This window comes from Pteronotus mesoamericanus, unplaced genomic scaffold, assembly GCF_021234165.1.
Source record: "Pteronotus mesoamericanus isolate MK-2021 breed Mesoamerican mustached bat unplaced genomic scaffold, CSHL_Meso_final contig_78, whole genome shotgun sequence".
Lineage (NCBI taxonomy): Eukaryota > Metazoa > Chordata > Mammalia > Chiroptera > Mormoopidae > Pteronotus > Pteronotus mesoamericanus.
Window position 1 is genome coordinate 27,754,204 of NW_026555258.1, and position 13,979 is coordinate 27,768,182.

General features: G+C 45.1%; 1 protein-coding gene across 1 annotated transcript in view; it reads left to right on the forward strand.

Annotated features, from left to right (window-relative positions):
* Positions 1-13,979, forward strand: part of ANKS6 (ankyrin repeat and sterile alpha motif domain containing 6) — a 44,514-nt gene that overhangs the window by 23,772 nt on the left and 6,763 nt on the right. Inside the window, exons 11-13 of the mRNA XM_054584949.1 lie at positions 939-1,108; positions 7,918-8,101; positions 12,550-12,617. Of these exons, the coding sequence (XP_054440924.1) occupies positions 939-1,108; positions 7,918-8,101; positions 12,550-12,617 (422 nt within the window). The remainder of the gene's footprint in view (positions 1-938; positions 1,109-7,917; positions 8,102-12,549; positions 12,618-13,979) is intronic.

Here is a 13,979-nt window from a genome sequence, read left to right on the forward strand (position 1 = left end):
TTTTAATAACCAAAGAGTAGTCCCTTCATATGAGGTATCATGCTTTGATATAACCAATTCCCTCTTATTGAACTCTGAGGCTTTCCTAGATTTTTGCTCTTAAAGATAATAACCACACTCCACACCTCCATGTCTGCATACTCAGGCAATTATTTGGGTAACATAAGTTCCCTCACATCAGGGTGGTGAGGTCAGTGGGTTTGCCTATTTTTAAGGCTTTTGATACATTTTGCCTCCTAGAATGGCTCTGTTTATTATACATGTGAAATATTTACTGCAGTACCTGGCACCTGGTATGCCCTGTAAGTGCTGATTACCCGTGTTCTCCCTCTTGCACCCTCCCTCGCCCTGGCTACTATCACTTTCCTTTTACTTCCATGATAATTCAAGGTGGCCAGTAGATCTGGGGAAACTGGGAGAGAGAACTTATCAATCACGGTTCAATCAGGGGAGCTGACATCTCCAAGTGTTAGGGAATGAGGAAGTTATTGACACAACTATGGGAAAAGCTGGGGATAGAAAGGCCTGAAGTGGGGAGACGGAGTTTGAGGGAGGAGCCCTGGTGTGGCCGGACAGGTGGCAGGCGCTGCACAGCAGCTGCGGCGGGGATTCAGGGCAGGGCGGGCGGGCGTCTGTGCCGGCCGGAGGCTGGCTGAGCTGGCCGTGGTGCCAGAGGAGCGAGGGCAAGCTGATCGTGCTGGCGCTGCATCTTTCATCACCTCTTACTGGGATGCCTCCATCCCATGGTGACCACTGCATCCCGGCCACCTTCCGGTTTTCATGCAGAGTCCTCCCGTGGTCAGCCCTGACCCAGAATCACAGGGGGAGGGGTTCTGGGAAGTGGGGTTCTGGCTCGTCCAAGTCAGCCCAGGAAGTCTGTAGGATCCGTGTTGCAGACCTTGGACCCATGGCCGGCATTCCCATTCTTCTTTCCTCAGGTGGCAGCATAGACAGTGTCCTGTCCCAGATCGCCGCCCAGAGGAAAAAAGCAGCCGGACTATCTGAGCAGAAGCCCAGCCATCGGTCAAGTCCTGTTGGGCCAGCGCCCGGGTCGAGCCCTTCTGAGCAACCAGTCTCCCCTGCAGGTGGTGGTGGTCCCAGCAGCAAGGTGCTTGTTCAGTTTCTGTCTCCTCCCGTTACACTCACGGCTTCTGCCCTAACGTGCTGGGAAGCATGGGCGATGCCCTCGTCAAGGAACAGGCCCCTGTCAGCAGCCGCTCCTGGGTTTTCTGAGAAGGGCTGGCTTGTGCAGGCAGTCACCAAAATCACAGGGTCCCCGGCACACACGGTCTCCTCCCACCCGATGTGCAGGACACCAGCAGGTGCCTCATCCAGCCTCATGTTGCACACATTTGTTTACTGATTAGAGCAAAAGGGGCCGGAGTGGGGGTTCAGGAGCAGGCTGCCAGGTTCAGCCCTCAGCCCCACGCTTTAGCGTTGAGGATGGGGCCCTGGCCCCCGGTGAGCCTGTGTGTCAGCTGTGTTGCCATTATTAGCGCTACCTTCTTCATTCATTGTACGCTTCTCTGGAGCTTCTGCTCTGTGCCCGGCACTGCCAGCGGTGGGGATCCAGCAGTGAATTGGGGTTTCGTGACCACTCTCAGGGTGTCACTATGACACAAGCCGTCTCCCCTCAATGTGGTAGGGGCTGTCGTGGAGAAGAGAGGACGCCCGGACATGCTTCAGGGCCTCAGTGACATCTAAATGGGGACCTGAAGAGCGAGAAGCCGGGCGGAAGGAGCAGGGTGTGAGATTCTTCCAGGTGCAGCCCTCCAGAGGCCAGAGCAAGGCGGGGGCGGGGAGCCGAGGGAAGGCTGGTGGGCAGGGCAGAGGCGGGGCCTCAGCTCCCTGCTTTGACACCACGCCCCCAACAATGCAGCCCTCCAGCTGTCACCACATTGTTTGTATTTATGGAGTTTGTGATGGATGAGAAACCCTAAATGGCCCCTGGAAGGAGAAGTCTTTTTGTGTCTTCACAACGCCCCTTGCGCCTCCCGGCCTCCCCCGCCCCCCAGGTTGATCAGTGGAGGAAGCCCCCAGAGTGTGGGTGTGAACGGGCTCTTCCCCAGGTGGCCCTCCATGTGCCCCACCTCTCAGTGGTGCAGTGAAGTCCATTTCCCCCTCTAAGAGGACCCCAAGCCCAGGCACAACCCCATTCTTTATCGTATTTTCTAGATCTTAAGCTCTTCCCCTGAGAACAGTTAGATCACCTGAGAGCCTCACCCTTGGACCTTTGCCCAGAAGTGCCTCCAGAGATTGATGTTTTTATGGATGAATGAGAAAGAGTCTTTATTTTCTGCCCAGCCACTCCTGGTTACACAATTCTTTTTGTTGTTCAAAGTCTCTTTTGCAATTGGACCTATGTAATTAGGTTCCTTTTACAATATAGCTCCAGAGAAAGTTTCTCTCTGTATGCATTAACATATTTTCCATTATATTGCAAATTGCTTGTGTAAAATGATCTATGCAATTAAGTTCCTTTTAGAATTTGGCGCTAGAAAAAAAAATGTCTCTACTGGTACTTGGATACATTTTTTTTTCCCTCAAATAGTCAGATTTATATCATTATTATATTTCTTTTTTTGCCTGTGCTGCTAGGAAACTCAGAGCTACTCATTAAAGTAAATTTGCTGGTCTGGGCTTTGACATAGTTGTCCTCTGTTGCCTAAAATTTTCTGTTTCTATTTTGATGATCTTATTAGACATGTTAGAGATCATTAGCTTCCTTTAATTGGTGTTGGAAATAGGTAGACATCTAAGTTATAAGTTATATTAATTATTATCTCACTTGAATGCGTCAATTATATATAATCTATATGCAAGTATATTCTGATGAAAGGAAATTGTGTCAGAAGATTCATTTAGGAAACAATAAACTGGGGAAACGATCCAGTTCAATGACCACCTAATATTCTTAATATAATATTAACATAATAAGGTTTACGAGCTCCACCCAGGATAACTGAATGAAACTCTCAAGACAGGGCCTGGGGAATCTGCGTTTCCCCCAGAGAGTGTTGCAGCCAGCCCAGCTCAGGGCTTTTAGAAACCACTGCCCTAAATCAAAGGACACCAGGAGCGGGCCTTCTGTCAATGGCTCCAGAAAATGGAGACATGAAGTGCTTTTCAAAGACTCCCTTAGGAAGAATTAGAAATTAGTATTCAAAATATGAGCCTCCTGAATCTGGTTTTTGTACTTTGCTTAAATCAAGCGGTACTGTGATAGTGGAATATTCACAAGGCGTGACTTCTGGCATGTTTGTGAATCAGCATGAAGTGAGCCTTAGGAGGCACAGAATAGCGCGGGTAGTCAGCACTTTTTCTATCCTTCTCAGACCTCTGAAAGCCTGGAGCCCTGCAGAGTATATCAGTTTTCTGTTCCCACCCCTAAAGCTCAGTGGTATGAAAGAAAAAGGATTCTTTCAGCTCATGAACCTGTGGGTCGACCATGTAGTCTGGACTTAACTAGGCAGTTCCTCTTGTCTAGGGGCTCACTTGCATGTCTGGCTGTTGGCTGTAGTAACCAGGATAACTGGGCCATGTGTGTCCACAGGCTTGGACATGTTCTTGTGGCAATGGCTGAAGCCATGAGCTCAAAAACCATCAAGTTGTGTAAGCAAATAAACACACCCAGTGTCGGAGAACACAGAGTTACACAGCAGAGGGTATGAATCCAGGGAGGTGTGGAGATGAGGTTGTTAATGCCATCAGTCTCCTACACCGAGGACATGGAGGATAGTTCAGATATCTTGGAACACCCCAAATCTCATATTTACTGCCCCCTTCCCAGTAATGCTGCCCGCAGGTTCAGGATATTATGTTCCTTTGCTTTTGGCTGGGGTAGATCTGTTTTATAGGGATATACTAATTATTTTCTGCTTAATCAGAAGCTTTATTATTGAATGTCTTTATAGAAAAAAGAAGAGGGGAAAATTTATTAATAATATAGCCAACTAATTGACATGGTCTTTTAAAACCTAAGGAAGGGACTTCTTTTTCCATTCTGGGATTTAGTTAGTTAGAAGGAGGGGCTTAGCAGGAGAGGTATGCCCGTTTCCAGGCATAAAATCTTAGTTTCTACTATGGTACTTTTTTTTTTTTTTTCTGAGTGAGAAAGAGGGGAAGGGAGGGAGAAAACGAGGGAGAGAAACATTGGTGTGTGAGAGAAACATCGATCAGCTGCCTCCCACATGTGCCCCAACCAGGGATCTGGCTTGCATCCCAGGCATGTGTCCCGACCAGGAATTGAACCCACTTCGCAGATGGTGCCCAACCAACTGTGCCACACTGGTCAGGGCCTATCATACTTTTAATATGTTCAATTTTTAGCAACAATTGCAAGACATATGAAAAGGCAAGAAAAACTGTGCCCCCAAGAAACAAAGCAATCATCAGAAGACTCTCACTTAGATATGACTCAGTTGTTGGATTATCTGATAGGGAATTTAAAGAAAACTACTACTAATACGTTAAAGGCTCTCATGGAAAATTTGAACAAGATGCAAAATTATATGAGTAACTATTTCAGCAAAGATATGAAAACTACAAGGAGGAATCAAGTGGAAATGCTAGAGGTCAATGAAATGTAACAGATGAAGAATGCCTTTGATGGGCTCCTCAGTAGACTTGACAGAGTCAAAGAAAGAATCAGTGAACTTGAAGACAGGGCAACAAAAATTACACAAACTGAAACACAAAGAGAAGTTAAAGCAAAAACAAGAACAACAAAAACAGAAACAGAGCATACAAAAGTGGTGGGATAGTATCAAATGTTCTCACATGTGGGTGATTGGAATCCCTGAAGGGAAAGAGAGAAAGAAAGAGAGTGGTGGGGCAGAAGGAGTATTTTTAAATGAAGAACTTCCCCAAATTTATGACAGATGCCAAACCGCAGGCCTAGGAAGTTCAGAAAATACTTGAGTAGGAAAAGTATCAAAATGAACACACCTCTTCATATCATCTAAACTACAGAATAAACAACTCTCAAAATTCAGTGATAAGAATTAACAACAAATTAAAAAATGGGCCAAGTATCCGAATAGGTACTTCATCAAAGATATACAAATGGCAATAAACATACAATAAGATGTTGAACATCATTAGGGATTAGGGAAATGCAAATTAAAACCACAGTGAAGTGGAACTGTTTACCTATTAGAATGGCTAAAATTAAACAAAAAAAGATGCAAGTGCTGATGAGAATGTAGGGCTACTGAAATTTTCATTCAGTGCTGGTAGGAATGCAAAATGGTACAACCACCTTGGAAAAGTTTGGCAGTTTCTTATAAAACTAGACATATACTTAGCATATGACCTGGCTATCTCACTCCTAGATATTTACCCAAGTGAATTTTTTAAAAACTTCTGTCTGTATAAATATCTGTTGGTGAATGTTTATAGCAGTTTTTTCATAATCACCCCAAACTCGAAACATCTCACCACCAGATGAATAGAAAAACTAACTGGTATATACATGCATAGAATACTTCTCAGCAATGGAAAGGAACACATTGTTGATAAAATAACTTGAATGAATTTTAAAAGACATTATATTGATCCAGACCCAAAAATTTACATATTGTATCACTCCATTTATATGACATTCTGAAAAAGGCAAAACTCTAAGGATGGAAAATAGATCAGTTATTTTTATGGGTTGGGGTGGGGGGAAGGGTTGACTGTTCTGGGGACAGAACAGGTAATTTGGGGGATGATGGAACTGTTTTGTATGGTACTCTCTTGGTGGATAAACAACTCAGTGCACTTGTAAAAACCCACCGAATTGTACCCAGAGAATTATTTCTGCTGTATGTAAATTAAAAAATAAATCAACCAGGAACCAAAGATGAAATTCAGACTGTGGCAGCAGATCTAACTGTATTATGAATGAATGACATAACCACATTATAGGAGGTGGGGAAAAAACATATGTCAAGGGAATTTGGTAAGGCTAAAGTACAGACAAAAGGAACCATACATAAACACTGTATTCTACGTGAAAGAAATTTTTTTCTTGCTGAGATACAAGTTAAATTCCAAAATCACTTTACATACATACCTTTTGCATATCTATATACTTTACATATATACTAGGGTTGAACAAATAAGTAAATATAATAAGTCCAGTTTTTAACTGTCAGAGATGGAATTAAAGGGGAAATGCTAGAACAAATCCTGAGTCAAAATCAGAAGTATCAGTATTGAATCATTACGAATGCATACTTATAAATATAAATACACACAGGCTGATAAAGAAATGTGGCTGTGTGTGTATATACGGGCTAGCATATTTCATATATTTCCTTGCTCTGTCCACTGAAAGGACCTAAAAGCAGTGACATCCCAGTAGCAACGAGCAACCTAGTACCCAGATTTTGGTTTCTAAATTCCATTCTCCAATAAAAAGGACCAGGGCCTTGGAGAAGTGGTTTATTCCTGTAGTGGGCCGGTGAAAATACAGGATGAGCCTGAAGCATTTTGTGGTATCAGAAAGTAAGGAAATGCTTTTAAAAAGAAAGAAAAGATGGGCATGTTCAAAGGACACAGGAGCCAACCTGAAAGGCCTCAGTAGCCAAAGCTGGAACCATTTAGCCAACTGTTAACCAACAGTATTGGGTTAGAGCCCAAGGTTAAAATAAATATCCATGGGCCCATACTGATATGAATAAATAACTGAATAGATGAGGGAGAAGTAACAACTCTTCCTTACAGAAAAATTCCAAATAGTAAACGTGGAAAGCATAAGGGAAATAGCAAATCGCCATTGGAACATCACATTAGTAATTGCTCCATACAGAGCCACCAAAAAAATTAGTGGGTTAAAGTTTAAGAAAAAAACAGGATATTTAGATCAAAATGTCTTCCCCCAAATGTTTCTTTATTATAAAGGGAAAAATAATAACTTCACAATGGAGAAAACCAACAGACACCACCTTAACTATGAGATGAAGATTAACATCACCAGTAACAAGATGCTGATACTTCGTGGCTCCTGGTATGATGTGCTAAGAATGATACATCACCTCTGCAGTGGGATCCAAAAACCCATAAACAAATCTAATTATAAGAAAACATAAGAGAAACCCAATTTGAGGGACAGTCTACAAATACCTGACCAGGACTCTTCAAAAAAAAAAAAAAAATGCCAGGGTCATGAAAGACAAGGCAAACTGCGGAGCTGTCACAGATTGGAGGAGACGAAGACGTGACAAGTCAATGCCACATGGGAACCTGGACTGGATTCTGAATCAGAATAAGGGTGTTAGTGGAACAACTGGTGAGTTCAGTGTCAGATCTGTAGTTTAGCTAACAGCATGTCTCAATGTTAATTTCTTGGTTTTGATCATTGTACTATGGTTATGTAAGATGTTAACATCAGGGGAAGCTGGCTGAGGGGTACACAGACACTCTGTTCTTTTTAATTCTTCTGTAAATCTAAGAGTATTTCCAAATAAAATTTTTTTTAAACTAAATGACACACACACACAAACCAAGGGGGAAATACGTCCTTTGGTGAAAGGTTGGAAGCAGCTGGTTTAGAGCAAGGAACATTAAGAGCAGAAGGAGACTTCGTGTATGTTAAGCCACATTTCCATCTTCAAGCTGGGTTAACTGAGAGGTAAGGGGACGTGGCCAAGGACTCAGTGCTAGCAGGGGCAGGGCTAGTCCCTGCATTTCCTGACTTCATGGCCTGTTTTTTCCATCCCACGCCCTGCTCAGCTCCACAGGAGGATTCTCCTATAACTGTCCTGATAATGCTGTTTCTGCTTTGCGTGCATGCGCGCGCGCGCGTGTGTTTAAACAGATTTCATACTCCTGGTTAGATGTCTTGTTGAGTGGTCCCTGTTGTGGGCGTCTGCTTTAATCATTGCTACCTTCCAGAAGCTAGCTATGTATTTGTCATATTCTTTTGTGCAGAAGCTGGAGACAAGCAAAAGGCCTCCATCCGGAACTTCCACTACCTCCAAAAGCACCTCCCCCACCCTCACGCCCTCCCCTTCACCCAAAGGCCATGCAGCCGAGTCCTCGGTGTCCTCCTCCTCCTCTCACCGGCAGTCCAAGAGCAGCGGGGGCTCCAGCAGCGGCACCATCACTGACGAGGGTGAGTCCTGTGAGGTCCTGAAACCCCACCCTTTCCCCTTCTCCACAGTGTGACCTGGCAGGTGCCTTTAATTGCTGTTACCATCCTAGGTCAGGTTTACTTGTTAAAAACAACATTGGCCCCTCTCCTTCCCTGATGCTACCCCGTATTTTTGTCTCCACTGTGCTTAAGGTATGTAAGCTGTCATATGTAGGTAAATGTTGTTTACATACACAAACACATGCCCGTAGAAATGTTTCTCCAACGTCGGTTAGCTACCATCCCCTGCACGTTGTATAAATTAGAACTCTTTCTGTTGCAAGTGATGGAATCTCCACTCAAACTGGTTTAAGCAAAAACAAAACAAACTGATCTTTTGTTGGTTCATACATGGACGGGTCTAGGGTGTGTTGCAGGCACGTCTGGGTCCAGGTGCTCTCCCCATCTTAGGGAGCCTCTCTCTAAGCGCTGGCAGGGGTGTCCCCCAGCAACACTGGGCTTTCTTCCTCTTCCTACTGACTTAGCAACCCCGCCAAAAGAGCGCTAAATTCTCAGTAGGTCCAGCAAAACCCCAGGGGTAAAGGTCATTGGTGTGCCTTAGCTAATTTATAACAACTTCAGTTATTTACGCACCCTTGACTCTCTCTGTGTCCGTGGGAGTGGAATGTGCTGATGGGCCAGGCCCGGGTCATGCATCTGCCTCTGGAGCCAGGGTTGGGGTCTGCCCTGTCCACACGGTGTGAATTGGAAGTGAAATAGAAGTGGCTCCTCAGAGAAAAATTGAAGTGCTTTTTACAAAGAGGAGGAGCAGGATGGATGCGGGGCAAGCAAGAGCTGTAGATGTCCACTGCAACCAGGAGAACTTTGGAACCTGCGTGTGTGAATTACAAGCCTCTCCTGCGGGGTCGATGAGGACAGGAAGATGGAGTGGATGGCAGGGCAGGAGCAGAGGCCCCTCCGTAAGGCCCCAGGAAAGATAAAGGGAGATGAAAAGAAGAAGGTCGTCTTTTAAAGCTCTCCTCTTGTGGCTCCTGGGAGCGGGGGTGGGGGAAGGAGGGAGCGGAGCTTCCGTGAGAGATGGGGCCCAGGCAGGTGCAAATCAAGGAGTATAAATCAGAGAGGGGAGGAAAATCTCACTGCGCATGGGGCCCTCACAAACGCATTGCAGCCACCTCGCAGCAGCTGCTGGGAGGGAGCGCTGAGCAGGTTCTGCCCAGCGTGTGATAAGTTGGAATCCTGAGTTGATAAATGCCTGCTGCCATCAGCATTCTCTTTTTTGGGGGGCTGTTTTATTGCTTTGTGATATCTAGTGTGATCATTTATAAAAGCTTCAGAGATTCACTCCTTATTTCTCCTTAATTGCTCCTTAGCCATGTTTTCTATGTGGGTTTTTACGTTCCCCACTCGTGAATCCTCCCACCTAGGGGCTTTCAAGAGTCGAAACCCCTAAAGGTTCAGTTAGGTATTTGTACCTCACCTTTTTCCAAAACAAGGCTTGAGACGGTAGATATCTGTATGCCTTGTCCATGCCCACTCTTCCCATTCATTATTTAAAAGGTTTGCAGAGCCCTAGTTGGGATGAAAAAAGAGGAGGGCCTGACAGCGAATTCTTTTCAGATTTATTTCTCTGGCTTAGAAAGCTCAGTTTTTCCTTCCAGGGTGTGTGGCTCCTGAGGCAGTGAGACCCTTGTCCTGTGGGGCATTAGATTGTCACAGGAAAGAGACTGTACTGCAACCTGACACAGATAGTCTTTCTGATCTTGTGGGAGATGTGTGGCGCGAATCATGATGCCCTGCCCATCTTTCACCTGCGTCTCCATCCCTGGACTCCTGTTGGAAGCAGTGAGGCCTGTGACGAAGTCGCCTTCTCAGCCTCATGTTCGTCCCATGCAGGCTTCTGGGGCAGGCACCGGGCACGATTAACCTCTGCTGGGTGGTAGGAAAACTCACAGTCGGGCTGGGGAGTCAGGGGCACTCACCAGGATCCCATGGAACGATTGTAGCACCAGGTGAGATTACCAGAGGCCGGAGTGCCGCGGTGGGCTCCACGAGGGCAGGCGCTCGGCCGGCCCCGGGGGCTAAGAGGAGATGAGGCGGTGGTGGGCCGGGGCTGAGCGTGACATTTGTGGGAAATGTACGCGCCGGTGATTAAACACAGCTTTAAAAATGAAATCACAACAACTGAATAGATATTGAAGAAGACAAAAAAGGAAAAACAAAAACAAGTTATATGAACTTATAATTAAATTAATTATATTAAGTATAAAGGTATGTGGTATTTAAAACAAAATTATTTGCTGGTTCTTTTAGTGCATTTTACAAATATCTATGTTTTTGAGATTATTTACATCTCTCCTCTGTATTATGGTGGAAATACTATATAACCGCGTGTCATTCCTGTGCACCATTCTCCGGTTCTACTTTCAAGAACATTACATTGGTAGATTGACGCCAGCTATGATGGGAGTATTTTACACCCTGGAAGTCAGCAAACACCCCCGGTCAGGGCTTGATTCATTGTTTTACAGATCATCTAGACGTAATCTAGACAGTTGGGGAGGCAACGTTAATTATGCCGGTTAAACTTAAAAGTGTCATGTCTTGTGCTGTTATATTGTGAATAGCACAAAAAACTGACTCCCAGGATTTGAAAACCGTTATCTAATTCAGCAGAGTTGCTCACGTGAAGTTGCAACATATGTCTTCATTGTTTCATTTCATCTTTCATGTTCACATAAAAGGAACAGCCAGCCTTTGTGTTGGAACTACACTCCTTGGCCGTAGGTGCAAGAGCTGGGCAAAAATCAATGAAGGAATTCCGTGAGATGCCTGAAGTGCAATGAAAACATTTGCTCTTTGGGATTTATAATAAAGAGTATTGTCTAGCTTATTATAGGTAAACTGCGTGTTACACATTATTTACGTCAGTAAAATCTGCAGTAAACTCTTGTCCCTACATACACGAATATGCTCCCCCAAGCGCCCATTGTAACCATGTGCCAGCACAGCACTGTGGAGGGAGACTGCAGGCGGGCAGCGAAAGCTAAGGTTTGGTGTCATGAAGCTACCGTGGACGGCGCCTGAGTGGGGACTCAGTTCGTCTCACACAGCCTAGCTCAGTGGCAGCTCTTCCCTGAAGACTCCCCAGTCCCTTTGGCTGGCTCTCTGTCCCCAGAGTCCCTTGTTTGTGCCCTTCACTCAGCACCAATGGGAGAAGTGGCAGAATGGGGGGCATAGTACAGGCCCGGGAGCCAGACCGTGGGTTTGAATCCCTGCTGTGCCGTAGACTAACAGCATGACCCACACAGGATATGGCACCCGGTCTTTCTGTGCCTCAGTTTCTCATCTGTAAATGGGATCAGTTTACCTCATGGGGTTGTTGTAGAGAGCAAATGGGTCGTCCATGTGCAGGTGCCTGATGGTGAGCAATGCGCATCAGCTGTCATCTCTTATTGTATCTTCCCCGCCACACTGAGCTCCTTCGCAGCAGGAACCTTTCCATGCTGGCATTCCCAGCATATCATAGGCACATTGGTAGCCACTGTTGAATGACTCAGGCCTTCTAAGCTCCAGTCTGCTCTTCTGTGAGCTGCACCCACTGCCCCAGGACCTTTGTCTTACTGTTCCCTCTGCCTGGTGCTCTTTCCCTTGATAACAGCACATCTTGCTTCTTCACTTAGTGCTCAAGTGACTCCTTATAAAAGGAGCCTTCCCTGACCACCCTCTATAAAACAGCGCCCTCCCATCCCATGCCAGCCTCCCCCACGCTGCTCTGTTCTTCCTCTGCCAGCCTGCTTTTTGTCTATCTTGGTCTCTATTGAGTCCCCAGTGCCTATTTTAGTAAATACTTATTGAATGTGTGAAGATATCTCTTCAAACCCTCAGATGCTGGTCTTGTTTCCTTTCTTCCCTCTCCCTACTCTGATATCTTCATACCCAAACTGCTCTATTTTCCTCTGGTCTCTGCCCCACTGCCCTACTGAGACGTGACCGTCCTTCTGGAAGCCCGCAGCCTCTGCACATTTGATCCAAACTCCGACTCTGGTTTCAAGCCCACCTGCCAGCTCTCCTAAGTTCTTCCTCTGCCTAGCTGAAGATTCGCTGGCATTAGCATTTACTGCAGGTGTGGAGACCAGCAGTCAATAAATCATAATTAAAAACGGTTCTTGGGCAGAAGGCGGAGCTTTAGTCCCAGCATCCAGAACTCCAAGACCTCGGTGGCTCCAGCCGTGGGAGCGTCAGCTGGCCATGAACATCCCTGTCTTCTCTCTTCACAGCCCCGCCGGGGACTTCAGTTGATGCCCAAGGCCTGCCTTAAGGGGAGGCATGTGGCTTCCAGCTTCACATCCAGGCCTGCAGCTTAGATCTGCTTTCTGTGCCTTATGAAAGTTTGAAGATCACTCTTTTGATACATTTTATCAAATTCTAAAATGGTGTTTCCCCCCCACCCATTCTTTCCCTCTTGAAAGATGAACTGACTGGAATCCTTAAGAAATTGTCACTTGAGAAATATCAGCCCATTTTTGAGGAGCAAGAGGTAAGGATGTTCTTTTTTGAATTCCAATTTAAACCTTGTTGGTTAAAAAATTGTCTGAATATTGTCTTTCCTTATTGCTTCTGCTTGTTTTCACTGTGGCAGCTGAGGAGCTAGAATTCGTGTTCAGCACATTTAGTTCAGTCCATTACAGTGAAATTCTGGGGACCTTATGGCTTGTGTTGCTGTAATAGAATTTTATAATGTTGAGCACTGCTCTCTCTCACAAAGTCTGCATCTGTCCTGTGCATACTTGTCAAAGGGGATCAACTGACAGGATCGTGGGTTTAAATTGGGGCAAAAGCAGATCCTAATGAATCTGTGGTAAGTGACTGAATGCAGAGTCTGTGTTCATCTGAGAGAATTCCTGTTTCATTAAGAGCACTCACAATCACATCTTTAAAATATTACTGTTTTTTCCAGTTCAGCAGTTTCTCAAAATGTTAAACGTAGAGTTACTGTATGACCCAGCAATCCCACTGCTAGCTCTATACCCAAGAGAAATGAAAACGTATGTCCACACAAAAACTTGTACATAGATGTCCACAGCAGCATTTATTCATAGTAGCCAAAAAGTGGAAACAACGCAAATGCCCATTAATTGATAAATGGATAAATGGAATGTGTTATCACTGTACAGTGGAATATAACTTGGTCATCAAAAAGGAATGAAGCACGGCCACATGTACAACACGAGCAAAACTTGAGCATGACACCAAGTCAAAGAAGCCAGTCACAAAAGGCTGTGTGTCATATGATCCCATTTACATGAATCGCCAAATTGTACAGACGGAAAGATTAGTGGTTGCCAGGGAACACAGGGAGGAGAGAATGGGGAGTGATTTCCAATGGGGATGGAAATGTTCTAAAATTGAGTGTGGTGATGATTACACAACTTCATACTAAAAATCTTTGAATTGTACACTTTAAATGGGAAAGTTGTATGGTTGGTGAATTATATCTCAATAGGCTGTTAAAAAATGTCCCGTTTTGGCCAAATAAAATTTCTCTGCGGCCCGCAAGCCACTAGGGTGTAATCACTGGTTTAGAACATGCTGGTGCCCAGCTTTGTAGTACATGAAACTGTAGTAAATGCAGTAGCAATCACGAGAATCAATCATTGCCCCCAACAAGCTTGACAAGATGTAATTGAGGAGTTTGTATTTTATTTCAAGAAACAGACCGGGGTGCTGTGGCTTTCTTCCTCGATTTGCTTTTCTGCCCTATCCGGCCTGTCCATCCTGCTTTCTTGGAGTTTTAAATGGGAGCGGTAATTTTTCTCATCATCAAGAACATCTCTCCTGTGTGCGGATGGCTGCCTACTTTTGTTTTCTGTATTCCGTGGCTTCTGAAGAGCTGGCCGTG